This window comes from Hypanus sabinus, chromosome 6 (assembly GCF_030144855.1).
Source record: "Hypanus sabinus isolate sHypSab1 chromosome 6, sHypSab1.hap1, whole genome shotgun sequence".
NCBI lineage: Eukaryota > Metazoa > Chordata > Chondrichthyes > Myliobatiformes > Dasyatidae > Hypanus > Hypanus sabinus.
This window is the reverse complement of record NC_082711.1, coordinates 4,980,057-5,006,141: the sequence shown is the minus strand read 5'-3', so window position 1 is coordinate 5,006,141 and position 26,085 is coordinate 4,980,057. Positions and strand designations below refer to the sequence as shown.

Sequence of the window (26,085 nt, the reverse complement as noted above, 5' to 3'; positions counted from 1 at the left end):
TTTTTGAATTTTCTCTCCATTTAGAAATTAATCCACACTTTTATTCCTTCTGTCAAAGTGCATGATCATACACTTCCCTATACTATAATATGTCTTCTACTTCTTTGCCTATTCTCCTAATCTGTCCAGGTCCTTCTACAGACTCCCTGCCTCCTCAAAGCTACATACCCCTCCATCTAACTTTCTGTCTTTTGCAAATTTAGCCACAAAGCCATCAATTCCTTCATCCAAATCATTGTCATGCAACATTAAAAGAAGTGGTTCCAACACCCACACTTGCAGAACACCACTAATGTACTGGCAGCCAACCTGACGAGGCTCTCTTTAATCCCACCAGTCAACCAATCCTCTATCTATGTTAGTATCTTTCCTGTAATACTTCGGGCTCTTACCTTGTTAAGCAGTGTCACGTACGGCACCTTGTCAAAGGCCTTATGAAAATCCAAATACACAACATCCACTGATTCTCCTTCATCTTTCTGCTTGTTAATTCCTCAAATAAATCCAACAGATTTATCAGGCAAGATTTTCCCTTGAAGAAACCTTGCTGACTAGCCTGTTTTATCATGAGCCTCCAAGTACCCTGAAACATCCTTAACAATAGACTCGCAACATCTTCCCAACCACTGAGGTCAGGCTAGCTGGCCTATAATTTCCTTTCCTCTGCTTCCCTTCGTTACAATACAGCAACAATAAATGTAGAATTAAGACAGGTTTTTTTTTATAACAAATAAACATTTATTAAACTTAGCTCAATAAAAATTAAAAGTAAGCAAGCGACCAACTTAACCGGAAGTTAACTGTTATAAGGCAACTCGAACAGTTCTTAAAGTGGTAAATGCGAAAGTCCAAATGATTTATACAGTCAATTAGGAGAGACTTTCCTGAAGTAACAAATTCCTCAATGACATGACGTTACTGCTGATCCCAGCCAAAATATGCCTTGCCTGAAAGACTCACAATGAAGGAAATAAAAACGGCTTGCAGGAACTGACCTTTTCCTTGGCAAATAACACTACGCCCAGTCCTTTCTGCTTTTACAATGCAGGGGCTATCTCAGATGCAGGTTACTATTTCCTGAACGAAGATCCAATAAGGTCGATCCTGTATTAAACCGCTGACGACACCAAACTTTACTCAATCCTTCGGGTTTCCGTACCTCGGTAAATTCTTCACTCTCCAACTGAATTGCAAAGGTAGATCAAACCAAACCTGGCAGCATTTGGCAAACTGCCGGTTAGAACCTTTGAGACTTAAGATAGAAAGTAAAACTCCACTTTAAAACGAAGCTGCGTCATGAAACCAAATACGCAGCATAACGGACGACTTAAACGACGTCACAACAGAAACTCCTGCGTCACAGCAGGCTTTCCCCATTTTATACCTGTTGGAACCAGCCATCACGTGACCTCACACTGGCGGGAAAATTACATCACGTGACCTCACACTGGAGGGGAAATACATTGCGTGACCTCACACTGGCAGGAAAGTGCATCACTCCACCATCACAAGTTCATGCTCACCAGATACTCAATTACATCATGGTCATAAGACAGTCACAAGATACTCACGGGGTACGTAACACCTCCCTTCTTGAAGAGTGGAGTAACATTTGCAATTTTCCAGTCCTCTGGAACCATGCCAGAATCTAGTAATTCTTGAAAGATCATTACTAATGCCTTCACAATCTCTTCAGCCACCTCGTTCAGAACCTTGGAGTGTACACCATCTGGTCCGGGTGACTTTTCTACCTTCAGACCTTTCAGCTTCCCAAACACCTTCCCCCTATTAATAGCATATACATTCACTTCTGCCTCCTGACAGAAAACCTTGGCATACTGCTAGTGTCTTCAACAGTGAAGACTGATGTAAAATATGTATTTAGTTTGTCTGTCATTTCCTTGTCCCCCATTACTACCTCTTCAGCATAGTTTTCCAGTAGTGTGATATCTACTGTCACCTCTTTTACTCTTTATACTCGACTCTTTTTAGGCAGAGGACAGACAAGTTGGAGAGGGAAATTAAGATGTCTAGCCGCCAACGTTGCAGAGAGCCACGGTAAACGGAGCACAGGTGCTGGGCAAAGCAGTCACCTAGTTTATACTGAGTCTCACTGACATAGGGGAGGCCAGGCCAAGAGCACTGAAAGTAGTGGACAAGGTCGTCTTTGTTTCACAGACCTGCCTCCCTCTCTCTCTCTGGAAATATGGATGTGTATTTGAATAATCCTGATAGGATCTGTTCCGCTTCGATCTCTATGTTCACGTTTACAGGAAGCCAATTCATCACTCAAGACAGCAATAATTTTATCTACAGCTGTTGTCTGCCTTCACTTCAGCCTTCTGATGATAGTGCTTCGTCTGCTCAGATCGGAGATTTGCATTTTGTACCTCCTACCCCACTGGTTTTATTTTCCATTCCAGTGACTGATCTGTCATATAATGATTCTGAAAAACTGAATTCATAGCTTTATATTGAATGGACTAGACTACTGCAATGCACTTTTTACTGGCCTTCCAAAACAATCTATTGACAAACTTCAATACGTTCAGAATGCTGCTGCTGGAGTTTTAACCGTAACAAGGATGAGAGAACCTATCACACTGCATTGGCTAATAGAATTGATTTCAAAATTTACTTGTTTTTAAAAGCTCTCAATGATGTGGGACCGGAGTACAATACAGAATTGTTTTTGTTTTCTAATCCTGTTCGAACTCTCAGATCTTCTTCCGCTGGTCTCTTAAACCATCTCCACCCGAAAACTATAAGGGATGCAGACTCAGATCTGGTCTCTTAAACCTTCTCCACCCAAAAGATAATCGGCAGGTCAGCTTTTCTGAACTACGTTCCTAAACTGGAATTCAAACCCGAAAACTATAAGGGATGCAGACTCAGTTGGCTCTTTTAAACACCAGCTCAAAACCTATTTATTTAACCTTGCTTTTAATTAAATCTTTATGTCTTTTGTTTTCAAATTTGCACATTATTCCCTTTGTAAACACTTTGAACAACATCATCTGTATGAAAAGTGATGTATAAATAAAATTTATTTACAGTATTATTATTAACTTAAGCATGCTCAGCTTAACCCTTTGTGAGATGGATCTGACTTCCCCTGTAACCCTACTAAAACAGGCTCTGTTCTTCCTCTGATCCCCTCAACAGAAAAGAAAATATCACTATGATAATGGGAGAACAGTAACTTTTATCTCCCAGGGCAGCAAAGGCAAAGACCATGAGATATAGGAGTAGAATTATGCCATTCAGTCCATCAGCCTACTCTGCCATTCCATCATGGCTGATTTTTTATCCCTCTCAACCCCAATCTCCTGCCTTCTCCCCGTTACCTTTGATGCCCTGACTAATCAAGAACCTATCAAACTCTGCTTTAAGTATATCCAATGACTTGGCCTCCACAGCCATCTGATTCACCACTTTCTGGCTAAAGAAATTCCTCCTTGTATCTGTTCTAAAGCCAGACAACATTCAATTTAATGGTGTTTGGAGAATTAGGGCAGATGTCAGAGGCATTTTTTTTTAAACACAGTGATGCGTGCATGGAATCTACTGTCTGGGTTGGTGGTGGAGGTTGGAAGTAGATGGATATTTAAGACATTCTAGAATAGGCATGTAAGAAGACTGGAGGGTTATGGGGTGCATAGGAGGGAAGGATTAGATTGGTCATGGAGTGGGTTTTATACACGTTGGCATGATATTGTGGGCAAAGAGCCTGTACTGTGCTGTCCTGTATTCTGAAATGGAGTAACCTCCATGGTTGTCAATGTATTTCTCATTGTGCTGTTTTGTTCTTTCCTAAAGGATAGAGAGCTATTCCTGTAAGATGGCAGGTGACGACAAGCAAATGTTCAAACAATTTTGTCAGGAAGGGCAGCCCCATGTCCTGGAAGCCCTTTCTCCACCTCAGACCACTGGAATCAGCCCAAACAGGTAGGTGAAGGGAAGTCGTGTCTGTCCACACAGTGCACAGATACATTTATTTATCCCGTGTACATCAAAGCATAGCGTTTGCATGAACAACTAACGCTGCCAGAACTACTGATTGAGGGAGACACATTAGCAACATTTTAAAGCCATCCATGTAGAGGTTAGAGAGCTGTGGGCAGATGGGAGTAACTCACTGGGCAGTGTGGTTGGCATGCACGAGTTGGGCTGAACGACCTGCTACCCTGCTGTTTAACTTTCTGACTCTATGATGAACCAGGGATGTGCTGGCGACAGCCTGCAAGGGTCACCACACATTCCAACCTCACCATGGCAGCACCCATCATCTGGTACCTCCCCACCCAGGACACGCTCTCTTCTCACTGCTGCTACCAGGAAGAAGTTACAGGAGCCTCAGGACTCTCACTGCTAGCTTCAGGAACAGTGTTTACCCCTCAACCATCAGGCTCTTGAGCCAGAGGGGGCAACTTGACTCAATTTAACTTATCCATCATTGAAATGTTCCCAAAGCCTATGAACTCACCTCATGTTCTCAGCGTTTATTGCTTATTTATAATTATTAGTTTTTTATGTATTTGCACTGTTTGCTGTCTATTGCACACCAGTCCTGCTGGGTGCGGTCCTTCATTGATTCTATTACATTTCTTGAATTTACTGAGCATGAAAATGAATTTCGGTTGTATATGGTGACATATATGTACTTTGATAATAAATTTATTTTGAAAGCAAAACAAAAAACAACAAATCAAACCCCTTTCCTCTTGTCCCCTGTCCCCACTCATGCACGGATCTCCAGCACGGCAACACCGTTTGACTGCTTTGCTGATTTGATTTGACACAAGTGATGCATTTTGCTGCATGTTTCCATGTACGTGTGCCAAATAAAGCTAATTTTAACCTATTGTAATGTTAACCAATCCCAGGACAGGCTTCCTCTGGCTTCTAGTGGGTCTATAGTTGTCGGGTCTCTGGCTTCCCCGGTGGTGATTCAGCCACATCACTGTTTCAAGTTTTCTGTCATCTGACTATACATGCATACAACTAAATTCCTCCGTTCCTCCAGACTATGGTGCACCCACATAACAGATATCACACACAGCACATAACCGAAATGATTTGCCATAATTAAGTTAATAACACGTATTCAAAATGCATGACGTGTGGAGCACAAGGGAACAGTAAACTGTTCGCTATCCTAGTGTTGACACCTGATGATGGCTGATTGTGGGATGAGTGGTCGGGAATCCTTAACAATGCTTTGCATACAGTGCTCCCAGTAAACGTTCAAGTGAAGCTGAAAAGCTGAGGCTCTGGTGATCCTCTCGGTGATTTTTGCTATCAACTTACAGATGCCCTCCTGGAACCAGAGAGAATAAGCCATATTGCTATCCACTCGTTAACGGATGTGCAGCTCTTTTCTTTTGTGCTGGATGGGTGTGTGTGGAAGTAACGCCTGTGGTCTGTCATTCAGGTTGAGCAAGAGTCAGAGTGGGGATGAAGGAGAGGGTCCTCTCTGCGATAAGTGTAGCCGCAAGACGCTGTTCTACCTGATCGCAACACTCAACGCATCGTTCCGTCCTGATTACGACTTCAGTGCTGCAAAAAGCCATGAATTTAGCAAAGAGCCCAGTTTGAACTGGGTAAGTATCTGGAAAATTATAGAAAGTGTTGAAACTCAACGGTTCAAGGTGTGTCAGTATACTACTGCAGCTGCTGATAAAGTTGTTTATGTTGCCCAGGTCTACCACCCCCCACACCCCTTCTAGACTAATCTCTTTGAAACTGAGACTGCGGTGCATATTTGAAGCTGTTCAGAAAGGCTCTACAATGAGTAGTCAAATCTGGCCACCAACACCAGCCTACCCGACATCAAGAACTGTATATACAGAAAGGACAAGTAACATCATGAGCAATCCCACCCACTCTGTTTGCTCCACTCCCATCAGGGAGAGAGCTATATACCATCCATGCCAGAACCACCAGACTCTAAAACAGTTACTTTCCCCATGCAGTAAGGCTGATCACCTCCACCATGCTCCCAGTCCTCCACACCCCCAACTACCACTACTTTATCATTTCCGTCAGTCACCTTCTGTACAGACACCCTTGTGCCTAGTGTCACTTTATGGACAGACAATCAATCTGTCATAAATCAATAACAGTTGATATCTTCTGTATTTATATTTATGGTGTTTTTTTTTATCTTATTGTGTTTTTTTGTGCAGTATTGGATCCAGAGGAACAGCTATAATTTCATTTTCCTTTACGCCTTTATAGTGTTTATGACATTAAACAATTATGAATTTTGAATCTTCAGGTGGTGAATGCTGTCAACACCAGCCTGTTTTCTGCTGTTGGGGAAGAGTTTAACACTTTGAAGCCCCAGCTTTGGGATGCTGTTGATGAAGAGATCTGTCTCTCAGAGTGTGACATCTACAGGTAAGTTGACATCTGATTTTATTTTTATTCCTTCATCTGCTGGGGTCACTTGGTGCTGTGCTTGCCAATTCTATGGATCTAGGTACAATGATCCTGGTACTTCAAAGTCAAACTTAAAGTAAAATTTATTATCAGAATACACCCATATTACTGTATACGTAACAGAGCTAAGGCCAACGACTTGCTGCTGTGTTGTCAGGTGTGGTTTCAGTTTGGTATTTTCTAGACGTGGAAAACCAGAGACGTTTTTGTTTTGGTTAGAGAAGACAGTTTAGTATGGTGGTGGTTGTCCGTCATATCCAACAATGACAGGACACCTGTGCAGGAGAGTTTTTAAAGTGGGAAAGTTGTGGCACCGAGAACTGACTTATTTGCAGCAGAGGGACATGACTTTCTCTGGTCCTTGTCACGCCCTTTGCTCTCCATGGAGTGTCTTTCTGCTTGTCAAATCTCTCTGTTGATCTCATCTGCCCAATGTGACTTCACATGCTAGGACAGGGATGTTCTTATCTCACCTGGGTATAAGGTCCAGTGGCTGCCCTCACCTGGTTTAGCCCTCCTATCAAAGCAGTGTAAGGGGTGTGGCTGCTGTCGCAAGCAAACAGCTACTTAGAGCCACAGGTGAGAGCTGAGTGAGCTGCCTCAGAATGGACATGACAAGCCCCTTCACCAGAGGTGCTACCCCTCCCTGGACATTCTGTACATCCCAAAGTGATAGAACCATTATAATTAACACTCACAAAGTGCTAGAAGAACTCAGCAGGTCAGGAAGCATCTATGGAAAGGAATAAACTGTTGATGTTTTTGGCCAAGACCTTTATTAGGTCCTGATGAAGGGTCTCGGACTGAAGTGTCAACTGGTTATTTCTCTCCATAAAAGCTGCCTGATCTGCTGAATTCCCCCATCATTTTGTGTGTTCCAGCAGAATCTCTCGTGTCTGAGTCCTACTACAGTGCTGTGCTTGGAAGCCTCCCATTGTATGTCAGATACTTGGGATTCTCCTGGTTTCTCTGTCTTTATTAGATTCAATTAGTATGTAAGTTTCATAAGTAAAAGATTCTACCTACTATATTTTGAAATGGTAACAAGGGAGATAAGATTTATTTTGTTAATCTCTGTGCTTCTACCATCGGGCAGGAGTCTTGGGTTCCACACCAAAAGGTTCACGAACAGTTGTTACCCTATCAACAGTGTGGATAACTTCACCACCTCAACTCTGAACTGATTGCACAGCCTACAGACTCACTTTCAAAGACTCTATAACTCACTATTATAATTTACACATTTGTCATCTTTTGTCAGTCTTTGTAATTTCATAATTCTATTACATGCCTTTAATTTTCCCTGCAAATGCCAGCAAGAAAATGATTCTCAAGGTAGATATGCTGACATATATGTACTTTGATAATACTTCTCTGAGGATCATCACCTTGTTGTGGTGAGATCCTGAGATCCTGAGAGTGATGCCGTCTGGAGCTTGGCTCCTGGTAGGGTCACCCATGGGGTAAGGTCAAGAGGGAGGTTCCAGACAAAGAGCGGTCCAACCATGACCTCGGCAGTGGAGCTGCGTAAGATTATGACACCATAAGACCATGAGATGTAGGAGCAGAATTAGACATTGAGTCTGCTCCGCCATTTCATCATGGCTGATCCATTTCCCTCTGAGCCCCAATCTCCTGTCTTCTCCCTGTATTCCTTCATGCCATGACTAATCCAGAATCTACTAACCTCTGCTTGAAATCTATCCGATGGCTTGGCCTCCACAGCCCAATTCCACAGATTCACTGCATCACCAGGAACAAGGGGTAGGCCATTTAGAACGGAGTTGAGGAAAAACTTTTTCACCCAGAGAGTTGTGGATCTAAGGAATGCTCTGCCTCAGAAGGCAGTGCAGGCCAATTCTCTGGATGCTTTCAAGAAAGAGTTAGATAGAGCTCTTAAAGATAGCGGAGTCAAGGGATATGGGGAGAAGGCAGGAATGGGGTACTGATTGTGGATGATCAGCCATGATCACATTGAATGGTGGTGCTGGCGCGAAGGGCTGAATGGCCTACTCCTGCACCTATTGTCACTACAGCAGTGAAGGTGGAGGAAGGCTGCAACAGTCTCCAGTCATCCTGAATCCATGTCATTGACCCTGACTGCAGTCTGTCAAGTTCAAGATTGTTAACTGACTACATGTATACAACCAAACGAAACAGTGTTCCTCCACACCATGGTGCACCCACAAAACACGTATCACAAACACCACATCGACCAAAATATTACCACAAATAAGTTAATAAAATACAATTCAAAACGCACATAGTGCACAACACAGGTAAACTTCATTCAGCTTGCTGTTCTAGTGACAAGGCCTCTGTGGCGGCAGGTATCTTGTGTGGTGGCTGCCGTGCATGAGCCTTCCCACACAACTCCTTCGGAGAACATCATACTTAACTGCAGTGACAGCTCTACCACAACACTGATAATATAACATCTGAACTTCAAACTATCTGTGGAGCCCAGGAAATACTTCTCTGTATTTAGTAACGTGAATGAGTTGAGGGGAGGTAACAGCAATGTCCTAGAGCATATCAACACAATGTGAGAAGTGGTGTTGGAGGACTTGAAAGGCATAAAGATGGATAAATCCATTGGGCCTATCCGGGGGTATCCTAGGATGTCATTTGGAAGTGAGGGAGGAGATTGAATGGCAAGGTAACATAAGAGGTTAGATAGTGGAACATTCTACAGTGCTAGTGACTCAGGTTCAATTCTCGTTGCCATCTGTAAAGAGTTCACATGTTCTCCTTGTGACCATGTGAATCTCCTCCGGGTGCTCCAGTTTCCTCTCAAAGACATACTGCTTAGTAGGTTAATTGGCTGCTTGGAGGGTGCAGGCTCATCAGGCCAGAAGACTGTATCTAAATAATAAAACATAAAAATCAATTGCTGGGGCTCTGGCAGAGATTTTTGAATCTTTTTAATGCCAGCGAGGTTCTGGAAGACTGGTGGGTGTGAGTAATGTGGTTTTATTCAAGAAGGGCTGCAAGGACAAGTCAGGGAACTGCAGGGCACTCCAATATACAGGATTGATGGAAGACTTTGTGTGGGAATTGTCATGAATTAGAGCTTTTGAAGAGCTAACTGATGGGACTGATAAAGGCAAGGAAGTGGACTTAGCCTACTTGGACTTTATCACGGCCCTTTACAGGATCCTGTATGGCAAGCTAGATCAGAGTCCGATTTATTATCACTGACATCTGCTGTGAAATTTGTTGCTGTGCAGCAGCAAATTACTGTAAATTAAAACATTATGAACAATGCAAAAGAAAGAAATGATGAGGGAATGTTCGTGGGTTCATAGATTCAGAAATCTAATGGTGGAGGGGAAGAAGCTGTTCCTGCATGGTTGGCTTTGTGTCTTCAGACTCCTGAACCTCCTCCCCGGTAGTGATGAGAAGGAAGTGTGTCCTGATGAGGATGGTCCTTGATGGATGTTGTCTTCTTGAGGCACTGCAAGAACAGGTGGGATTTAGGGTGAGCTAGCCAACTGGATGCTAAATCGGCATGATGGTAGGAGCCGAGGGGCTGGTGAGGATTGTTTATCAGATTGGAGGCTTGTAACGAGCAGTGTTTCACAGGGATTGGTATTGGGTCCTCAACCTTCTCATCCAAATCATAAGATATTGGTTTAATATATACATTGGATTCTGGTTAACTAGGACACTTCAGGACAAGTACATTTTGGCCCAATTAGCCTAATTTTCATAGATAAAAATGTATAAGACAAAATACAGTTTAACTGAGTAGCAAATTATGCATTTAATTGAAATACAGAACAAATTAGAACACTCAATACTACAGGACTATAAAACTGTATTAATTCCCAATAGTCACTGACAGAGGAATTCATCCAGTGTATGGTACAGTCTTCATTTGATTGACTGTAAATTAACAAAATCAGTGCAGTCACCTAGTGCAAACAATAGACTGCCTTCCTGCACAAAGTAGTGTCAAAAATCACTGCTTGTTAATTCTATGCTGTCAGCCCAAATGAATAACATAACACAAGCATGTGAAACTGCTATGTAGTATCTAACAGGTGTACATGTTCATGTGTCTGACACTAGTTAGAAAATGTTTGGCAACAGTCTCCTGTCCCAAATAAGTAGCATAGTGTCCCAAATAAACAAAGGGAATCCCAGCTATTTTCTCAATTGTTTTTTTTTGTTCGTTAAGAGTTGTCCCAAATAGCGGCTGCCCCAATTAACCAGTGGTTGAATTAACTGGAATTCACTGTATTTAAAAAAAAATTAGATTAGTGTGAAGTGGTGCATTTTGAGAAGTTAAACCAGAACAGGACAGTAAATCGGGAGAGAAGAACAGTGATGTGGTGTTCAAGTACATTGTTCCCTGTAGGTAGTATAACAGTGTGGTGAAGGAGTAGGGCATGCTTGTCTTATCAGCCCAGACTCTTGAGTACAAGACCTCAGACCTCAATCGGCATGTAATTTTTATAAAGCCAAACTTATTTATTTAGTGATACATCGTGGAACAAACCCTTCTGGCCCAATGAGATACACTGTCCAGCAACCCAGCTATTTAACCCTAGCTTAATCACAGGATAATTTACAATGACCAATTAACCTACTAATTGGCACGTCTAGACTGTGGGAGAAAACCTGATCACCGGGGGAATTTCATGCACACACAGGAAGAACATATTGACAGTGGCGGAAATTGAACTCGGAACTTGTCCTGAGCTGTAATAGAGTCGTGCTAACTGCGCTAAGTGTATTATGCACAGTTCTGATCGGCACATTACAGAAAAAGGTGTGATGAAGCTAAGGATGGTTTGAGTTAGAGACTGGAGGAAAGGCTGGGTCCGATCACTGGAGCGAAGGAAGCTGTGAGGTGAATGATAGAGATAAGTAACATTACAAGAAGCATAGATGAGTTAGGTAGTGTCTGTTTAGGGTTGGAGGCGAGAAGGAGAAGGTTTAAAGGGAATCTGAGGAGTAAATGTTTCACACACACAATTGTTGGTGTGTGGACTGAGCTGCCCAAGGAGGAGGTGGAGTCAAGGACAGTAACAACATTGAAGAGGCACCTGGACAGGTAACTGCAAGCAAATTCAGGTTCATTTATTTATCACAATGTATGTCGAAACATACAGTGAAATGTGTTGTGTTACCAACACAGCCAGGGATGTGCAGGGGCAGCCCGCGAGTGTCTGGCACTGAGATAGCATGCTCAGCAGGATAACACGAACAACAACAACAAAACAAGCCCCTTTCCTCCCTCCCGCTGACAACTCGGAGGGATGAGGAATTAATTAATGCAGACAAGTGGAATTAGTAGAGATAGGCATGACATGGTTATGTGCTTATGTCTAACTTTAGAGTTTGGAATTTTATCAGTCAGTTAATTGGGCTTTTCATTCCAGCTACAACCCTGATCTGGACTGTGACCCATACAGTGAGGAGGGCAGTTTCTGGTTCTTTAATTCTGGTCCTTTTCATTCCATCTACAGCCCTGATCTGGACTGTGACCCATACAGTGAGGAGGGCAGTTTCTGGTTCTTTAATTCTGGTCCTTTTCATTCCAGCTACAACCCTGATCTGGACTGTGACTCAAACAGTGAGGAGGGCAGTTTCTGGTTCTTTAATTCTGGTCCTTTTCATTCCAGCTACAACCCTGATCTGGACTGTGACCCATATGGTGAGGAGGGCAGTCTCTGGTCCTTTAACTATTTCTTCTATAACAAGAGACTGAAGAGGATCGTATTTTTCACTTGTCGCTCAATCAGGTGAGATTCTGGCAGCAGGGAAGGTTGTTGTTAAACTGAGCAGCACACATTTAGAATAGTTTACTGGTTCATTGGTAAGACCGGGTTGGGGGTGGGGGGTCTGTGTTGCCTCTGTTATTGCATGGACCAGGCCCTGGTGCCCCAGCTGCCCGGGAAAGGAGACACTGAGACAGAGTGCAGAGGCCTCTGTGTGTGGGGGCTGCTGCTCCCATCAGTTCACTCAGTGCAAGAACAAGTTTGACCAGGGCAACATCCCATGTACCATCAGACTACAGACCCTGACACTCATGGATTTGGACCATAAGGTATAGGAGCAAAATTAGGCCATTTGGTCCATCAAGCCTGCTCTGTCATTTCACATTGGCTGATCCATTTTTCCTCTCGGCCCTTATGTCCTTCCTTTACACCATAACCCTTCATGCCCTGACCAGTTAAGAATCTGTCAACCTCTACCTTAAACATGCATGAGACTTGGCCTCCACAGCCGCCTGTGGCAACAAATTCCACAGATTCACCACTCCCTGCCTAAAGAAATTCCTCCTCATATCCGTTCTAAAAGGACATCCCTGTATTCTGAGGCTGTGTCCTCTGGTCTTAGACTCTCCCACCATAGGAAGCATCCTCTCCACATCCACTCTATCAAGGCCCTTCCCCATTCGATAGGTGTAAATTAGGTCACCCCACATCTTCATATCATCTGCAAACTTTGTAGCAAAGCCATCAATTCCATCATCCAAATCATTGACATATGACATAAAAAGAATTGGTCCCAACACAGACTCCTGTGGAACACCATAAGTCACTGGTGGCAAGCCAGAAAAGGCTCTCTTTATTCCCAGTCTTTGCCTTCTGCCATTGCCAGTTGACTGCCAGTCAACCATTGCTTTATCTTTGCTAGAATCTTTCTTGTAATACCATGGACTTGTAGCTTGTTAAGGAGCCTCATGTTTTGCATCTTGCCAAAGGCCTTCTGAAAGTCCCAAGAACACACCATCATCATCATGAACTTAGCTATATTAGATTTTGTGACTTATTTTCTGCTATTGTAACTATAAGTGCTATGTCTTCTCCGTGGATTGTCGCCTTGTCGTGGTGGAGAAGCTTGTGTGGACCTGAGATCCCGAGAGCGATGCCGTCTGGAGCTATGCTCCTGGTAGGGTCACCCATGGCGGTAAGGTCGAGGGTGAGGTCCCTGACAAAGAACAATCCGACCAAGACCTCAATGGTGGAACAGGCAGACGAAGTTACTTCGAACTCAACAGCTGTGAAGGCGGATAAAGGCTGCAATAAATCCATCAGCTCCAATTGTCATGGTTTCCATGCCATTGGGATCAGTTGGTTGATTTGTGAAGTATCGTGTGCTTCTTGGAGTGCAACATCAAGTACACGTTAAACAAGTACATACACAGGTATCTTTGCTCTGTGATAGATCAATGGAATGAAGACCATCATCCTCGACCTGGAGGGATAGCCACGACGATGATGAAGTGTTATGAGCTGTGTACTGTTGGTACTGTGCTTTGCACTTGGACCCAGAGGAACACTTGCTTGTCTTCGTTCATGTACAGATGAATTACAATGAAACATATGAAGTGTGGGACAGGCAGCATTCATGGAGGGAAATAAACAGTCAATGTTTCAGGCAGAGATCCTTCACCGGGACTGGAAAGAACAGGGGCAGAAACCAGAATCAAATAGTGGCGTATGAGCTGGTGACAGGTGAGACCAGGGAGGGGGTAGTGGGTATATTGAATGAGCTGCCAGAGGGAGTGTTTAGACAGTTACAATTACCACATAAGAAGACATTTGGACAGGTATGTGGATAAGAAAGGTTTAGAGTGATGTGGGCCAAATACAGACAAAAGGCACCAACTTGGTCATGGATGAGTGGGCTGAATGGTCTGTTTCAGTGCTATATAACTTTGACTAATGTAATTGTGAATCTACTTCTGGAATTCCCCTCCATAGATGCTGCCTGATCTGCTGAGTTTCTCCAGGGTTTTATATGTGTTGCTCTGGATTTCCATTGTCTGCAGAATCTGTTATGGAATGCAGGAATTAGTGATCCTTATTTATTTATTATTATTTTTTCTTCTTCTATACTATTGAACTGCTGCTGCTAAGTTAACAAATTTCACATCACATGCCAGTGATAATAAATCTAATTCTGATTCTCCCCATAATCTTCGACACACTGACCAATCAAGAGCTCATCAACCTCCACTTTGAACATACCTAATGACTTGGCCTCCACAGCTGTCTGTGGCAGTTCATTCCACAGATTCACCACCCTCTGGCTGAAGAAATTTCCTCTCATTTCAGTTCTGAATGGACATCTGTCTCTCCTGAGGCTGTTTCCCTCTGGCCCTAGACTCCCCCGCTAGAGCTGGGCGGTGTAGCCCAAAGGGCTTACTCCGTGCCGGGGGCGCAGCCCTAAAGTCATACTCCATGCTGGATGGCACGGTCTGGAGGGCCTTACCCCATTCTGTATCACAAAATAGATAAATAACGACGGAGTGGCAGTTCGTCTTTCACTTGCAGCCTCATGACAGGACTCACTGTGTCTGTGCTGACTAGTAGGCATCTGTCTGTATCAGAGTCAGGTTTACTATCACAGGCATACATGGTGAAATTTGTTGTATTGTGGTAGTGTACATTGCAATACACAATAATAAAAGACATTATATATTTCACTGGCTGCTAGGTTAATTGGTCATTGTAAATTGTCCTGTGATTGGACTAGGGGTAAATTGGGAGTTGCTGGGCGGCATAGCTGAAAGAGCCAGAGGGGTCTGTTTTACACTGTATCCAAATAAATAAATGAAGATTGTAGAGAGGCAAAAATGGAGTTGCCGGTGGAAATGGGTTGGGTAAATTCACTGATAATATCCAGCTGGTTCGGAGTGAGGATAGTCTTGTTGAGTGCTGGCAGCCCCTAACTCTGAGCATTGCTTTACAGTGGGTATTTGTACAGTCAGCGGTCAGCAATCAGCAACAACTTCGACATGGACCTGGACGATGAAGAGGCCCTCAATCAGGATCAGGACGAGGAGGATGAAGATGAAGCAGAGGCCATGGAAGAGACCAGGTAAGTCCTCGCCACAAGGGCTGACCACCCTCTTCCAGTGCTAAAGATTATCCCTGCGTGCAAGCTTTGGAATAAAAATATCTGTGTTGTGTGAATGTTGTGATCAAATTTGCAAGCTATGTTATTGATCATAGACTGGTACAGGCTGTTTGGCTCACGATACGTTGCCAACTCCAAGATCAATCTTACCATTTCTCCACCAGCCCTGGCAGCAGCTTCCATGCACTCACTGCTCTGTGTATGTTTTTTTTAAAAAAAAGCTACCTCTAACATCCACTCCTGTACTTTCCTCCAATGCACACAAAACGCTGGAAGAACTCAGCAGGCCCGGCAGCATCTATGAAAAAGAATATAGTCAATGTTTCGGGTCAAGGCACTTCATTCGGCAGGACTGGAGAAAAAAACGATGAAGTCAGCATCAGAAGGAGGGGAGGGGGAGAGAGAAACACAAGGTGATAGGTGAAACTGGGAGAGGGGGTGGCTGAAGTAAAGAGCTGGGAAGCTGATCCCTGAAAGAGATACAGGACTGGAGAAGAGGGGTCTGATGGAAGATAGAAAAGGGTGAGGAACACCAGAGGGAGGCAATGGGCAGGCAAGGAGATAAGGTGAGCGAGATAAATGGGGACTGGTGGGTGGGGGGGGGGTGTGTGAGGTCATTAACAGAAGTTTGGGAAATCGATGTTCATGCCATCAGATTGGAGGCTACCCAGATGGAATACAAAGTGTTGTTCCTCCAACCTGAGTGTGGCCTCATCGTGACAGTAGAGAAGGTCATGGACCAACATGTTGGAATGGGAAGTGGAATTAAAATGGGTGGCTTGTTCTGGCAGATGGAGTATAGATGCTCGGCGAAGCAGTCTCCCAATCTATGTTGGGTCTCACTGATTTACAGGAGGCCACACCGGGAGCACCGAGCACAGTATATGACCCCAGCAGACTCACAGGTGAAGTGTCGCCTCACCTCACCTGGAAGGGCTGCTTAGGACCCTGAATGGTAGAGAGGGAGGAGATGTAGGGCTTGTTCTGCTTGCAAGGAGGGAGATCAGTGGGGAGGGATGAATGGACAAGGGAATTGCATGGGGAGTGATCCCTGCAGAAAGGGGGGGGGGAGGGAATGTGCTTGGTGGTGGGATTCCACTGGAGATGGGGGAATTGTGGAGAATTATGCGCTGGACGTGGAGGCTGGTGTGGTAGTAGGTGAGGACAAGAGGAACAATGTCTTTGGTGGGGTGAGGGCGGACGTGCGTGAAATGGAAGTGATGTGGTTGAGGGCAACATTGGTGGAGGAAGGAAAGCACCTTTCTTTGAAAAAGGAGAACATCTGCTTCATTCTGGAATGAAAAGCTTCATCCTGAGAGCAGATGTGGCGGAGATGGAGAAATTGAGAGAAGGGGGATGGTGTTTTTACTAGTAACAGGGTGGGAAGGGATATAGTCCAGGTAGCTGTGAGAGTCCGTGGGTTTGTAATAGACATCAGTGGATTAGCTAACTCCAGAGATAGAAACAGGAGGGAGGTGTGAGAAATACTTCACTCCAATTACTTTAACATTGTGCCCTCCCGGGGGAAAAATATCCCTGGCTGTCCACTCAATCAGTGCCTCATCTTGTACATCTTTGTCAAGTCACCTCTCATCCTTTGTCATTTCAAAAGAGAAAAGCCCTAGCTTGCTCAACGTTTCCTTATGAGACATGCTCTCACATCCTTGTAAATCTCCTCTCTGCTTCCACATCCTTCCTGTGATGAGATGAGCAGAAATGAACACAATATTTCTAGTGTGCTCTAACTAGAGTTTTATGGAGCTGCAATGTTACTTCATAGTCCTGAAGAACGTGGAACAGTGGAGCGCTGTACAGGCCCTTTGGCCCATGATGTTCAGCCTACTCCACGATCAATCTCTCCATGGCACACAACCCTCCGTATTTGTTTACATGCATGTCTCTGAACTGTCCCTATTGTATCTGGCAATGTGTTCCACATACCCACCACCCTGTCTTTAAAAAAAAAATGAAAAAACACTAACTGCCATCCACTCCCTCCACTCACTTTAGTTATGCCCCCTGGTATTAGCCATTTCTGCCTTGGGGAAGACTTGAAGCTCCAGTTTTTTGTCATCCATGTGCCTCAGGCTGTCTTAAATGCCTGTAACGCATTTGCCTTTACCACCCCTGGCAGCAGGGTCCATGCATCCATCACTATCTGTGTAAGGAACCTGCCTCTGACATCCCCTACATTCAAGACTCAGGAAGCCTCAATGTCATTTGCAGTACACAGTTGTAAAGAAGAACAAAATAATTGTTACTCTGGATCTGATGCAACACAACACCAGTTGAGTGAAGTACACAATGATAATAAAAACACAGTAAGTATAAATGCAACAGACAGCTTCTTCACTGCAGATTGATTGTATGTCCATAAACTGACGCTAGGCACGGGAGTGTCTGTGCATCAGGTGACTCTGACAGGAAATGATAAAGTAGTGATAGTAAACAGTCCTGTGGAGGGGTGGGTTACTGGGTGGAGGTGAATAGTTGGAGGGGTGGGTTACTGGGTGGAGGTGAATAGTTGGAGGGGTGGGTTACTGGGTGGAGGTGAATAGTTGGAGGGGTGGGTTACTGGGTGGAGGTGAATAGTTGGAGGGGTGGGTTACTGGGTGGAGGTGTGGAGGGGTGGGTTACTTGGTGGAGGAGATCAGCCTTACTGCTTTTGTCTCTGGTGTCTGACTTAGATGTTACATAGCTTTCTGGTTTCCTCCCACAATTCAAAGATGTACAGGTTAGTAGGTTAATTGGTGGCTGTAAACTCTCCTGTGGTTCAATAGGTGGGTTGCAGGTGGCATGGCTCAAAAAGCTGGAAGAGCCTGTAACACGTTGTATCTCTAAATAATAAGTAAAAACCCAGCAGTCTGAGCTATGTGCTGGGGGCTGCCCAAAGTGTCTCCATGTTTCCAGCACAGCATTAGCATGCTCACAACCTGCTAACCGTAACCTGCACGTCCTTGGACGTGCAAGGAAACGGGAGCTCTCACAGGAAATCCATGCGGTCACTGGGAGAGCTTACAAACTGCGGCAAGAACCGAATCTAACTTGTTGGTGCTACGCTACCATTCTGTCCCAATGCATTGAGGCTGGCCAGCAACCATGGCAGTGCTATCAGCTTCCAGCTATGGGTGGGCATTGCCTACCTCGTGTGTAAGCTTGCACATATACACTCGGTGGCCACTTTATTATCTACTTCCTGTACCTAATAATGGCCACTGAGTGTATGTTCATGGTCTTCGCCTGCCGTAGCCCATTTACTTAGAGGGTTAACGCGTTCAGGGATGCTTTTCTGTACACAACCTTTGTAATGCATGGTTATTTGAGATCCTGTTGCTTTCCTGTCAGTTAGAACCCGTCTGGCCATTCTCCTCTGACCTCCCTCATTTACAAGGCATCTTCTGCTGTTCACTGAATGCTTTTGTTTTTTTTTGTTGCTTTGTCTAAGCTCTAGAGACTGCTGTGTTTGGAAAACCCCAGGAGATCAGCAGATTCTGGGGCACTTAAACTGCCCTGTCTGGCACCAACTATCATACCACAGTCAATGTTACTTATTTCACATTCCTTCCCCATTCTGTTCTGATGTTTAGTCTGAAAACAACTGAACCTCTTGACCATGTCTACATGCTTTTATGCGTTGAGTTGCTGCCCCAGGATTGGCTGATGAGATATTTACATCAGTGAGCAGGTGCACTGTTGAAATGGCCGCCTGGTGGCACCACTTCAGAAGCGAAGGCCCCCAAGTTCAAGCCCAGTTGCTCCCCCCCTGCCCCCCACGGGCATGCTTTCCATCCGTGCTTGGTTGAGTGCTGAGCTAGCCAATCAGCCTCATTAAAAAAAAAAGGGTTGAGTCAGGAATGTTCATACCATGACCCGGTTAATCCGAAAGGAGACCAATCCTGACACCACGCGCCAGACAAGAATGGCTGACTGAATGAACTAATGAAGTGTATAAAGTACTGGTTGCTGAGCACTCAGTTTGTTGTTTGTCTCCTCAGGTACCAAGCGGTGTGTGTCTAAGCGTCAGCAGATCATCACCCTTCAATACCACCTGCTTTCATACCCCTGCACCCTGACCGCATCTCTGTGGAGCTCAGCGTGAATGACCAGCACTTAAATCTCAGGCATCAGGACTTCTGACAGTCTAGCCCTTCTCATTGCGAGGCTTGCACTGGTTTTAAAATAACTGCCTGCAGGAGTGGGTAGATTATTGTGGCTCCATCGTTGACATTCACCTCTTGTTGAAACCGAGCCGTGTGTTGTGAAACATGTTTAAGAACCAAGGTGATTGATGTTTTTTTGTCTTCTGTAAGTGGGCTCACCAGCGCACTCTACAAATCAAGGTACATTTGCCCTTATCGGACCACAGATGTTGCCGAGGATCCGTCTCAATATTACGTGTTGGACTGATGAAAATCAGCACACCTGGTGCTCTGAACAGAGCACCCCAAGTACCTGTTGACCTGTGCCGCTGGTGTGGAAAGTAGCCGATTGTCCAAGTCTGGAACTAACTCTGCATACAGACAACTGATTTATCATCGCTACATTCTGCTTCTGAAGTAGTTGTGCTTCCTGCTACTCTAAGCTCACCCTAGGCCTCCTCCATCGTGGTGGGATTATAACCCTCCACTTGGCTCTCCCTGGTCAGCAGACAAGCTGACCTTTTTACTCTGCCCTGGATCCCTTTCTACATTGGAGCTTGCACTTGAGGAGCCTTACGGTGTCATCCTGTTTAGTCATTTTTACAATTTTTTTTGTTTTGGTTTATGAAAGCATAAAGATTGTTGTATAATAAATCCTTTTAATGAGTATGCTACCAAAATATATTTTTGTTCTCTGCACCAATTATTAAAGAAAACCTTTTGATTTTGAAAAGAGAATAATTGAGGGTTGTGCCTTGCTCTCTGCATTGAAGCTTGGCCTGTACAAGGGCCAAAGAGGTTTCTACCAAATTATAAAACTTCAAAATTGCTTCTGATCATAGTTTTTATTTTGGGTCTCAAATTTCCTTCTAGGAATCTGCAGCCAGGGAAAGGGGCTGCAGGTTTTAGCTGGGACTCCAGGGAAACTGAATTCCTATACTGCTCAGTCTGTCACATCACTCCTTGGTTGCATTAATTCCAGGTCGGTTTGGTCACCCTGTTATGGGAAAGATGTGGTTAAACTGGAAAGAGTGCAGAAAAGATTTCTGAGGAGTTTGCTAGGACTGAGGGCCTGAGTTATAATGAGAGGTTGGCCAGGCTTGGACTTTATTCTTTGGGATTTTAATTTAATTTAGAGATACAGCATGGTAACAGGTTCTTCTGGCCCAGTCAGCCCACCTGACTAACCTACTAACCTGTACATCTTTGGCATATGGGAGGAAAGCAGAAGACCTGGAGGAAATCCTCACAGTCACGGAAGAACGTACAGATTCCTTGCGTATAGCGGCATCCATTCAGGATGAGAGGGGAAAAGGTTAAAAGGGAACTGAGGGGCAATTTTTTTTTTAAACCCAGAGGGTGTCGAGTATACAATAAGCTTCCAGAGGAAGTGATTAAGGGAGGCAGCACTTGGATTAAGTGATTAAGGTAGGCAACACGGATTAAGTGATTAAGGTAGGCAACAGGGATTAAGTGATTAAGGTAGGCAACATGGATTAAGTGATTATGGTAGGCAGCACTTGGATTAAGTGATTATGGTAGGCAACACGGATTAAGTGATTAAGGTAGGCAACACGGATTAAGTGATTAAGGTAGGCAACATGGATTAAGTGATTAAGGTAGGCAACATGGATTAAGTGATTATGGTAGGCAGCACTTGGATTAAGTGATTATGGTAGGCAACACGGATTAAGTGATTAAGGTAGGCAACATGGATTAAGTGATTAAGGTAGGCAACATGGATTAAGTGATTATGGTAGGCAGCACTTGGATTAAGTGATTAAGGTAGGCAACACGGATTAAGTGATTAAGGTAGGCAACACGGATTAAGTGATTAAGGTAGGCAACATGGATTAAGTGATTATGGTAGGCAGCACTTGGATTAAGTGATTAAGGTAGGCAACACGGATTAAGTGATTAAGGTAGGCAACACGGATTAAGTGATTAAGGTAGGCAACACGGATTAAGTGATTAAGGTAGGCAACATGGATTAAGTGATTATGGTAGGCAGCACTTGGATTAAGTGATTATGGTAGGCAACACGGATTAAGTGATTAAGGTAGGCAACACGGATTAAGTGATTAAGGTAGGCAACATGGATTAAGTGATTAAGGTAGGCAACACGGATTAAGTGATTATGGTAGGCAGCACTTGGATTAAGTGATTATGGTAGGCAACACAGATTAAGTGATTATGGTAGGCAACACAGATTAAGTGATTATGGTGGGCAACACGGATTAAGTGATTAAGGTAGGCAACATGGATTAAGTGATTATGGTAGGCAGCACTTGGATTAAGTGATTATGGTAGGCAACACGGATTAAGTGATTAAGGTAGGCAACACGGATTAAGTGATTAAGGTAGGCAACATGGATTAAGTGATTAAGGTAGGCAACACGGATTAAGTGATTATGGTAGGCAGCACTTGGATTAAGTGATTATGGTAGGCAACACGGATTAAGTGATTAAGGTAGGCAGCACTTGGATTAAGTGATTATGGTAGGCAACACGGATTAAGTGATTAAGGTAGGCAACATGGATTAAGTGATTAAGGTAGGCAACATGGATTAAGTGATTATGGTAGGCAGCACTTGGATTAAGTGATTAAGGTAGGCAACACGGATTAAGTGATTAAGGTAGGCAACACGGATTAAGTGATTAAGGTAGGCAACATGGATTAAGTGATTATGGTAGGCAGCACTTGGATTAAGTGATTAAGGTAGGCAACACGGATTAAGTGATTAAGGTAGGCAACACGGATTAAGTGATTAAGGTAGGCAACACGGATTAAGTGATTAAGGTAGGCAACATGGATTAAGTGATTATGGTAGGCAGCACTTGGATTAAGTGATTATGGTAGGCAACACGGATTAAGTGATTAAGGTAGGCAACACGGATTAAGTGATTAAGGTAGGCAACATGGATTAAGTGATTAAGGTAGGCAACACGGATTAAGTGATTATGGTAGGCAGCACTTGGATTAAGTGATTATGGTAGGCAACACAGATTAAGTGATTAAGGTAGGTAACATTTAAGAAACACTTGAATGGGTACATCGAGGGTGGGACAAAGGTCAAATGCAAGTTACCGGGACTAGATGTGTGGACGCAAGGCTGGCATGGACTGCTTGGGCTGAAGGGTCTGTATCTGTGCTGAATCGATCTGTGACAAGAAATGAAACCTTTCTGTTCTCCAGATGTATATGTAACCTGTGCTGTTGGCTGCAATGTGGTTTAATCCAGTCTGCATGTTAAACTGAGATTTAGTGTACCATGACATACGTTTCAGGGCAAGGATGACTGAGTGTGCACATACACCAGCATGTTCAAACCAAACTTCCTCAGTGGTCAGACTGGGAGCTGGAGAGACTCTATATGGTTCTATTGGGACCAGTATGATACCATTCCAACATCCGTCAGAGACCACGTTGATACTACTCGCAGGATGGTTCTACTGGGACCAGTATGATACCATTCCAACATCCGCCAGAGACCACGTTGATACTACTCGCAGGATGGTTCTACTGGGACCAGTATGATACCATTCCAACATCCGCCAGAGACCACGTTGATACTACTCGCAGGATGGTTCTATTGGGACCAGTATGATACCATTCCAACATCCGCCAGAGACCACGTTGATACTACTCGCAGGATGGTTCTACTGGGACCAGTATGATACCATTCCAACATCCGCCAGAGACCACGTTGATACTACTCGCAGGATGGTTCTACTGGGACCAGTATGATACCATTCCAACATCCGTCAGAGACCACATTGATACTGCTCGCAGGATGGTGTACTGCACACTGTGAAATAGGAGGCCACATCTCAACAGATGCAGTGCGCCTCCAATTTACTGGCTTAATCACTGGACAATTTACAATGACCAATGAACCTACTAACCATTGGTACTTTGGACTGTGGGAGGAAACCGCAGTACTTGGAAGAAACACAAGTACACGTGCGAAGGAACGTGCAAACTTGCTTATAGAGGATGCCAGAATTAAACTGTGGACTCTGATTTAATATGGTGCTGCACTAACCGTTACACTACGCTACCATAGCGCCAATGAAGCTGATTAATACATAGTACAGGTTGAGTTCCCCAAAATCCGATGTCACAAATGGAAAGTTCCACAAGGCACTGGGAAGATCCCCAGGCAATGCCCAGGTCTCTGCAGATCAGAGATAGTTCTGAGAAGTGACCTCACACATGTAATGAACAGAAGCTAATGAAAACTAGAAAACACCGCACAAGGTGAAGGTCTCGATTGTGTATCGATTGCATCAGAGTGAACATATACCACTTAACGGTTTACTGATCATGAAGCAATCAACGAGCTCTCATGACACTTACAACTGAAGGTAATTGTAAATATTCAGCAGGCTGGTTGTAGAAATTTGAGGCACAGCATTACATTTTAAAAAATCACAAAACAGCAGAAAAATTCATTGAGTGTACAATTGTCAGCAGTAACACCAGAACAAGTCTACAATGCTGATTGTTTTTATACCTTACATAAACATTTAAAAAAGGGAAAATACAGATCCCGTGTACCATAACCTTTTCACCAAAAAATGACATTGGAGTTGGGGACTGAGAGCCTGCCGATGTTCATCAGCTGATTCAGGTATTCTCCCGATGCTGCTGTGCTGCTTCTGTTACCCTGCATACATATTTTTATTTTAATAATTTTTACTGTTAAGTACATGTGTGTTACGAACAAATGTAAGACAAAGATTGTTTACCGGTAGCACATAAGTTCAGCGTTGGACATGATGGCTATCTCATTATATACACCAAAATACAAAACAATCTGAAACATTTGTGTGCCCAAACGTTTCAGATAAGTGGTACTCCACCTGTATTACTGTGTGTGCTCGCTGATCACAATGTTGCAGCTCAGTATGGTACAATCGAGCCTCTTACATGTGCAAAGTGCTGGAGGAGATCAGTAGGCCTGGCAGCATCGATGGAGCATTGTCCACCACTTCATTTTACGTTCAGATTCGTTATGTTCCTTCTAATTGAAAATCAAAGTTTAATGCTCAATGTAAGTTCATCATCCAAGTGTATATATGTACCATATACAACTTATATACGCTTGGATAATGAATTTACATTAAGCATTGAACTTTGAGCTTCATCTTATTGTGGACATTCACAGTAAATACAAGAAACAACAGAGTCAATGAAAACCTGCACCCAACAGGACGTTTGAACAACCACTGTGCAACAACAAGAAGGAAAATAATAATAGTAATAAATATTGAGAGCATGAGATGAAGAGTCCTTAAAGGTGAGTCCATGGGTTGTCGGAACAGTTCAGTGTTCAGGTGAGAGAAATTATCCAGTCTGGTTCAAGAGGGGTAATAATTGTTCCTGAACTTGGAGATGTGGGTCCTGAGTTTCCTGTACTACCTTCCTGGTAGCAGCAGGTAGAGGAGAGCATGACCTGGGTGGTGAGGGCCCTGGGGCTGGTAGCAGCAGTTAGAGGAGAGCATGACCTGGGTGGTGGGTGGTGAGGGTCCTGGGGCTGATAGCAGCAGTTAGAGGAGAGCATGACCTGGGTGGTGGGTGGTGAGGGCCCTGGGGCTGATAGCAGCAGTTAGAGGAGAGCATGACCTGGGTGGTGGGGGTCCTGGGGCTGATAGCAGCAGTTAGAGGAGAGCATGAACTGGGTGGTGGGTGGTGAGGGCCCTGGGGCTGGTAGCAGCAGTTAGAGGAGAGCATGACCTGGGTGGTGGGTGGTGAGGGTCCTGGGGCTGATAGCAGCAGTTAGAGGAGAGCATGACCTGGGTGGTGAGGGTCCTGGGGCTGATAGCAGCAGTTAGAGGAGAGCATGAACTGGGTGGTGGGTGGCGAGGGTCCTGGGGCTGATAGCAGCAGTTAGAGGAGAGCATGACCTGGGTGGTGAGGGTCCTGGGGCTGATAGCAGCAGTTAGAGGAGAGCATGACCTGGGTGGTGGGTGGTGAGGGTCCTGGGGCTGATAGCAGCAGTTAGAGGAGAGCATGACCTGGGTGGTGGTTGGTGAGGGTCCTGGGGCTGATAGCAGCAGTTAGAGGAGAGCATGACCTGGGTGGTGGGTGGTGAGGGTCCTGGGGCTGGTAGCAGCAGTTAGAGGAGAGCATGACCTGGGTGGTGAGGGTCCTGGGGCTGATAGCAGCAGTTAGAGGAGAGCATGACCTGGGTGGTGGGTGGTGAGGGTCCTGGGGCTGATAGCAGCAGTTAGAGGAGAGCATGACCTGGGTGGTGGGTGGTGAGGGTCCTGGGGCTGATAGCAGCAGTTAGAGGAGAGCATGACCTGGGTGGTGGGTGGTGAGGGTCCTGGGGCTGATAGCAGCAGTTAGAGGAGAGCATGACCTGGGTGGTGGGTGGTGAGGGTCCTGGGGCTGATAGCAGCAGTTAGAGGAGAGCATGACCTGGGTGGTGGGTGGTGAGGGTCCTGGGGCTGATAGCAGCAGTTAGAGGAGAGCATGACCTGGGTGGTGGGTGGTGAGGGTCCTGGGGCTGATAGCAGCAGTTAGAGGAGAGCATGACCTGGGTGGTGGGTGGTGAGGGTGCTGGGGCTGATAGCAGCAGTTAGAGGAGAGCATGACCTGGGTGGTGGGTGGTGA

The 26,085-nt window shown here is 44.7% G+C and overlaps 1 protein-coding gene across 1 annotated transcript in view; it reads left to right on the top strand.

Annotated features, from left to right (window-relative positions):
- The window catches only part of LOC132395258 (repressor of RNA polymerase III transcription MAF1 homolog), a 62,485-nt gene extending 42,355 nt beyond the window's left edge, over positions 1 to 20,130 (top strand). The window contains exons 3-8 of the mRNA XM_059971588.1: positions 3,820 to 3,948; positions 5,435 to 5,603; positions 6,281 to 6,402; positions 12,078 to 12,197; positions 15,157 to 15,285; positions 19,320 to 20,130. Coding sequence (XP_059827571.1) covers positions 3,820 to 3,948; positions 5,435 to 5,603; positions 6,281 to 6,402; positions 12,078 to 12,197; positions 15,157 to 15,285; positions 19,320 to 19,341 — 691 coding nt within the window. The 3' untranslated portion in view covers positions 19,342 to 20,130. The remainder of the gene's footprint in view (positions 1 to 3,819; positions 3,949 to 5,434; positions 5,604 to 6,280; positions 6,403 to 12,077; positions 12,198 to 15,156; positions 15,286 to 19,319) is intronic.
- The last annotated feature ends 5,955 nt before the right edge of the window (positions 20,131 to 26,085 follow it).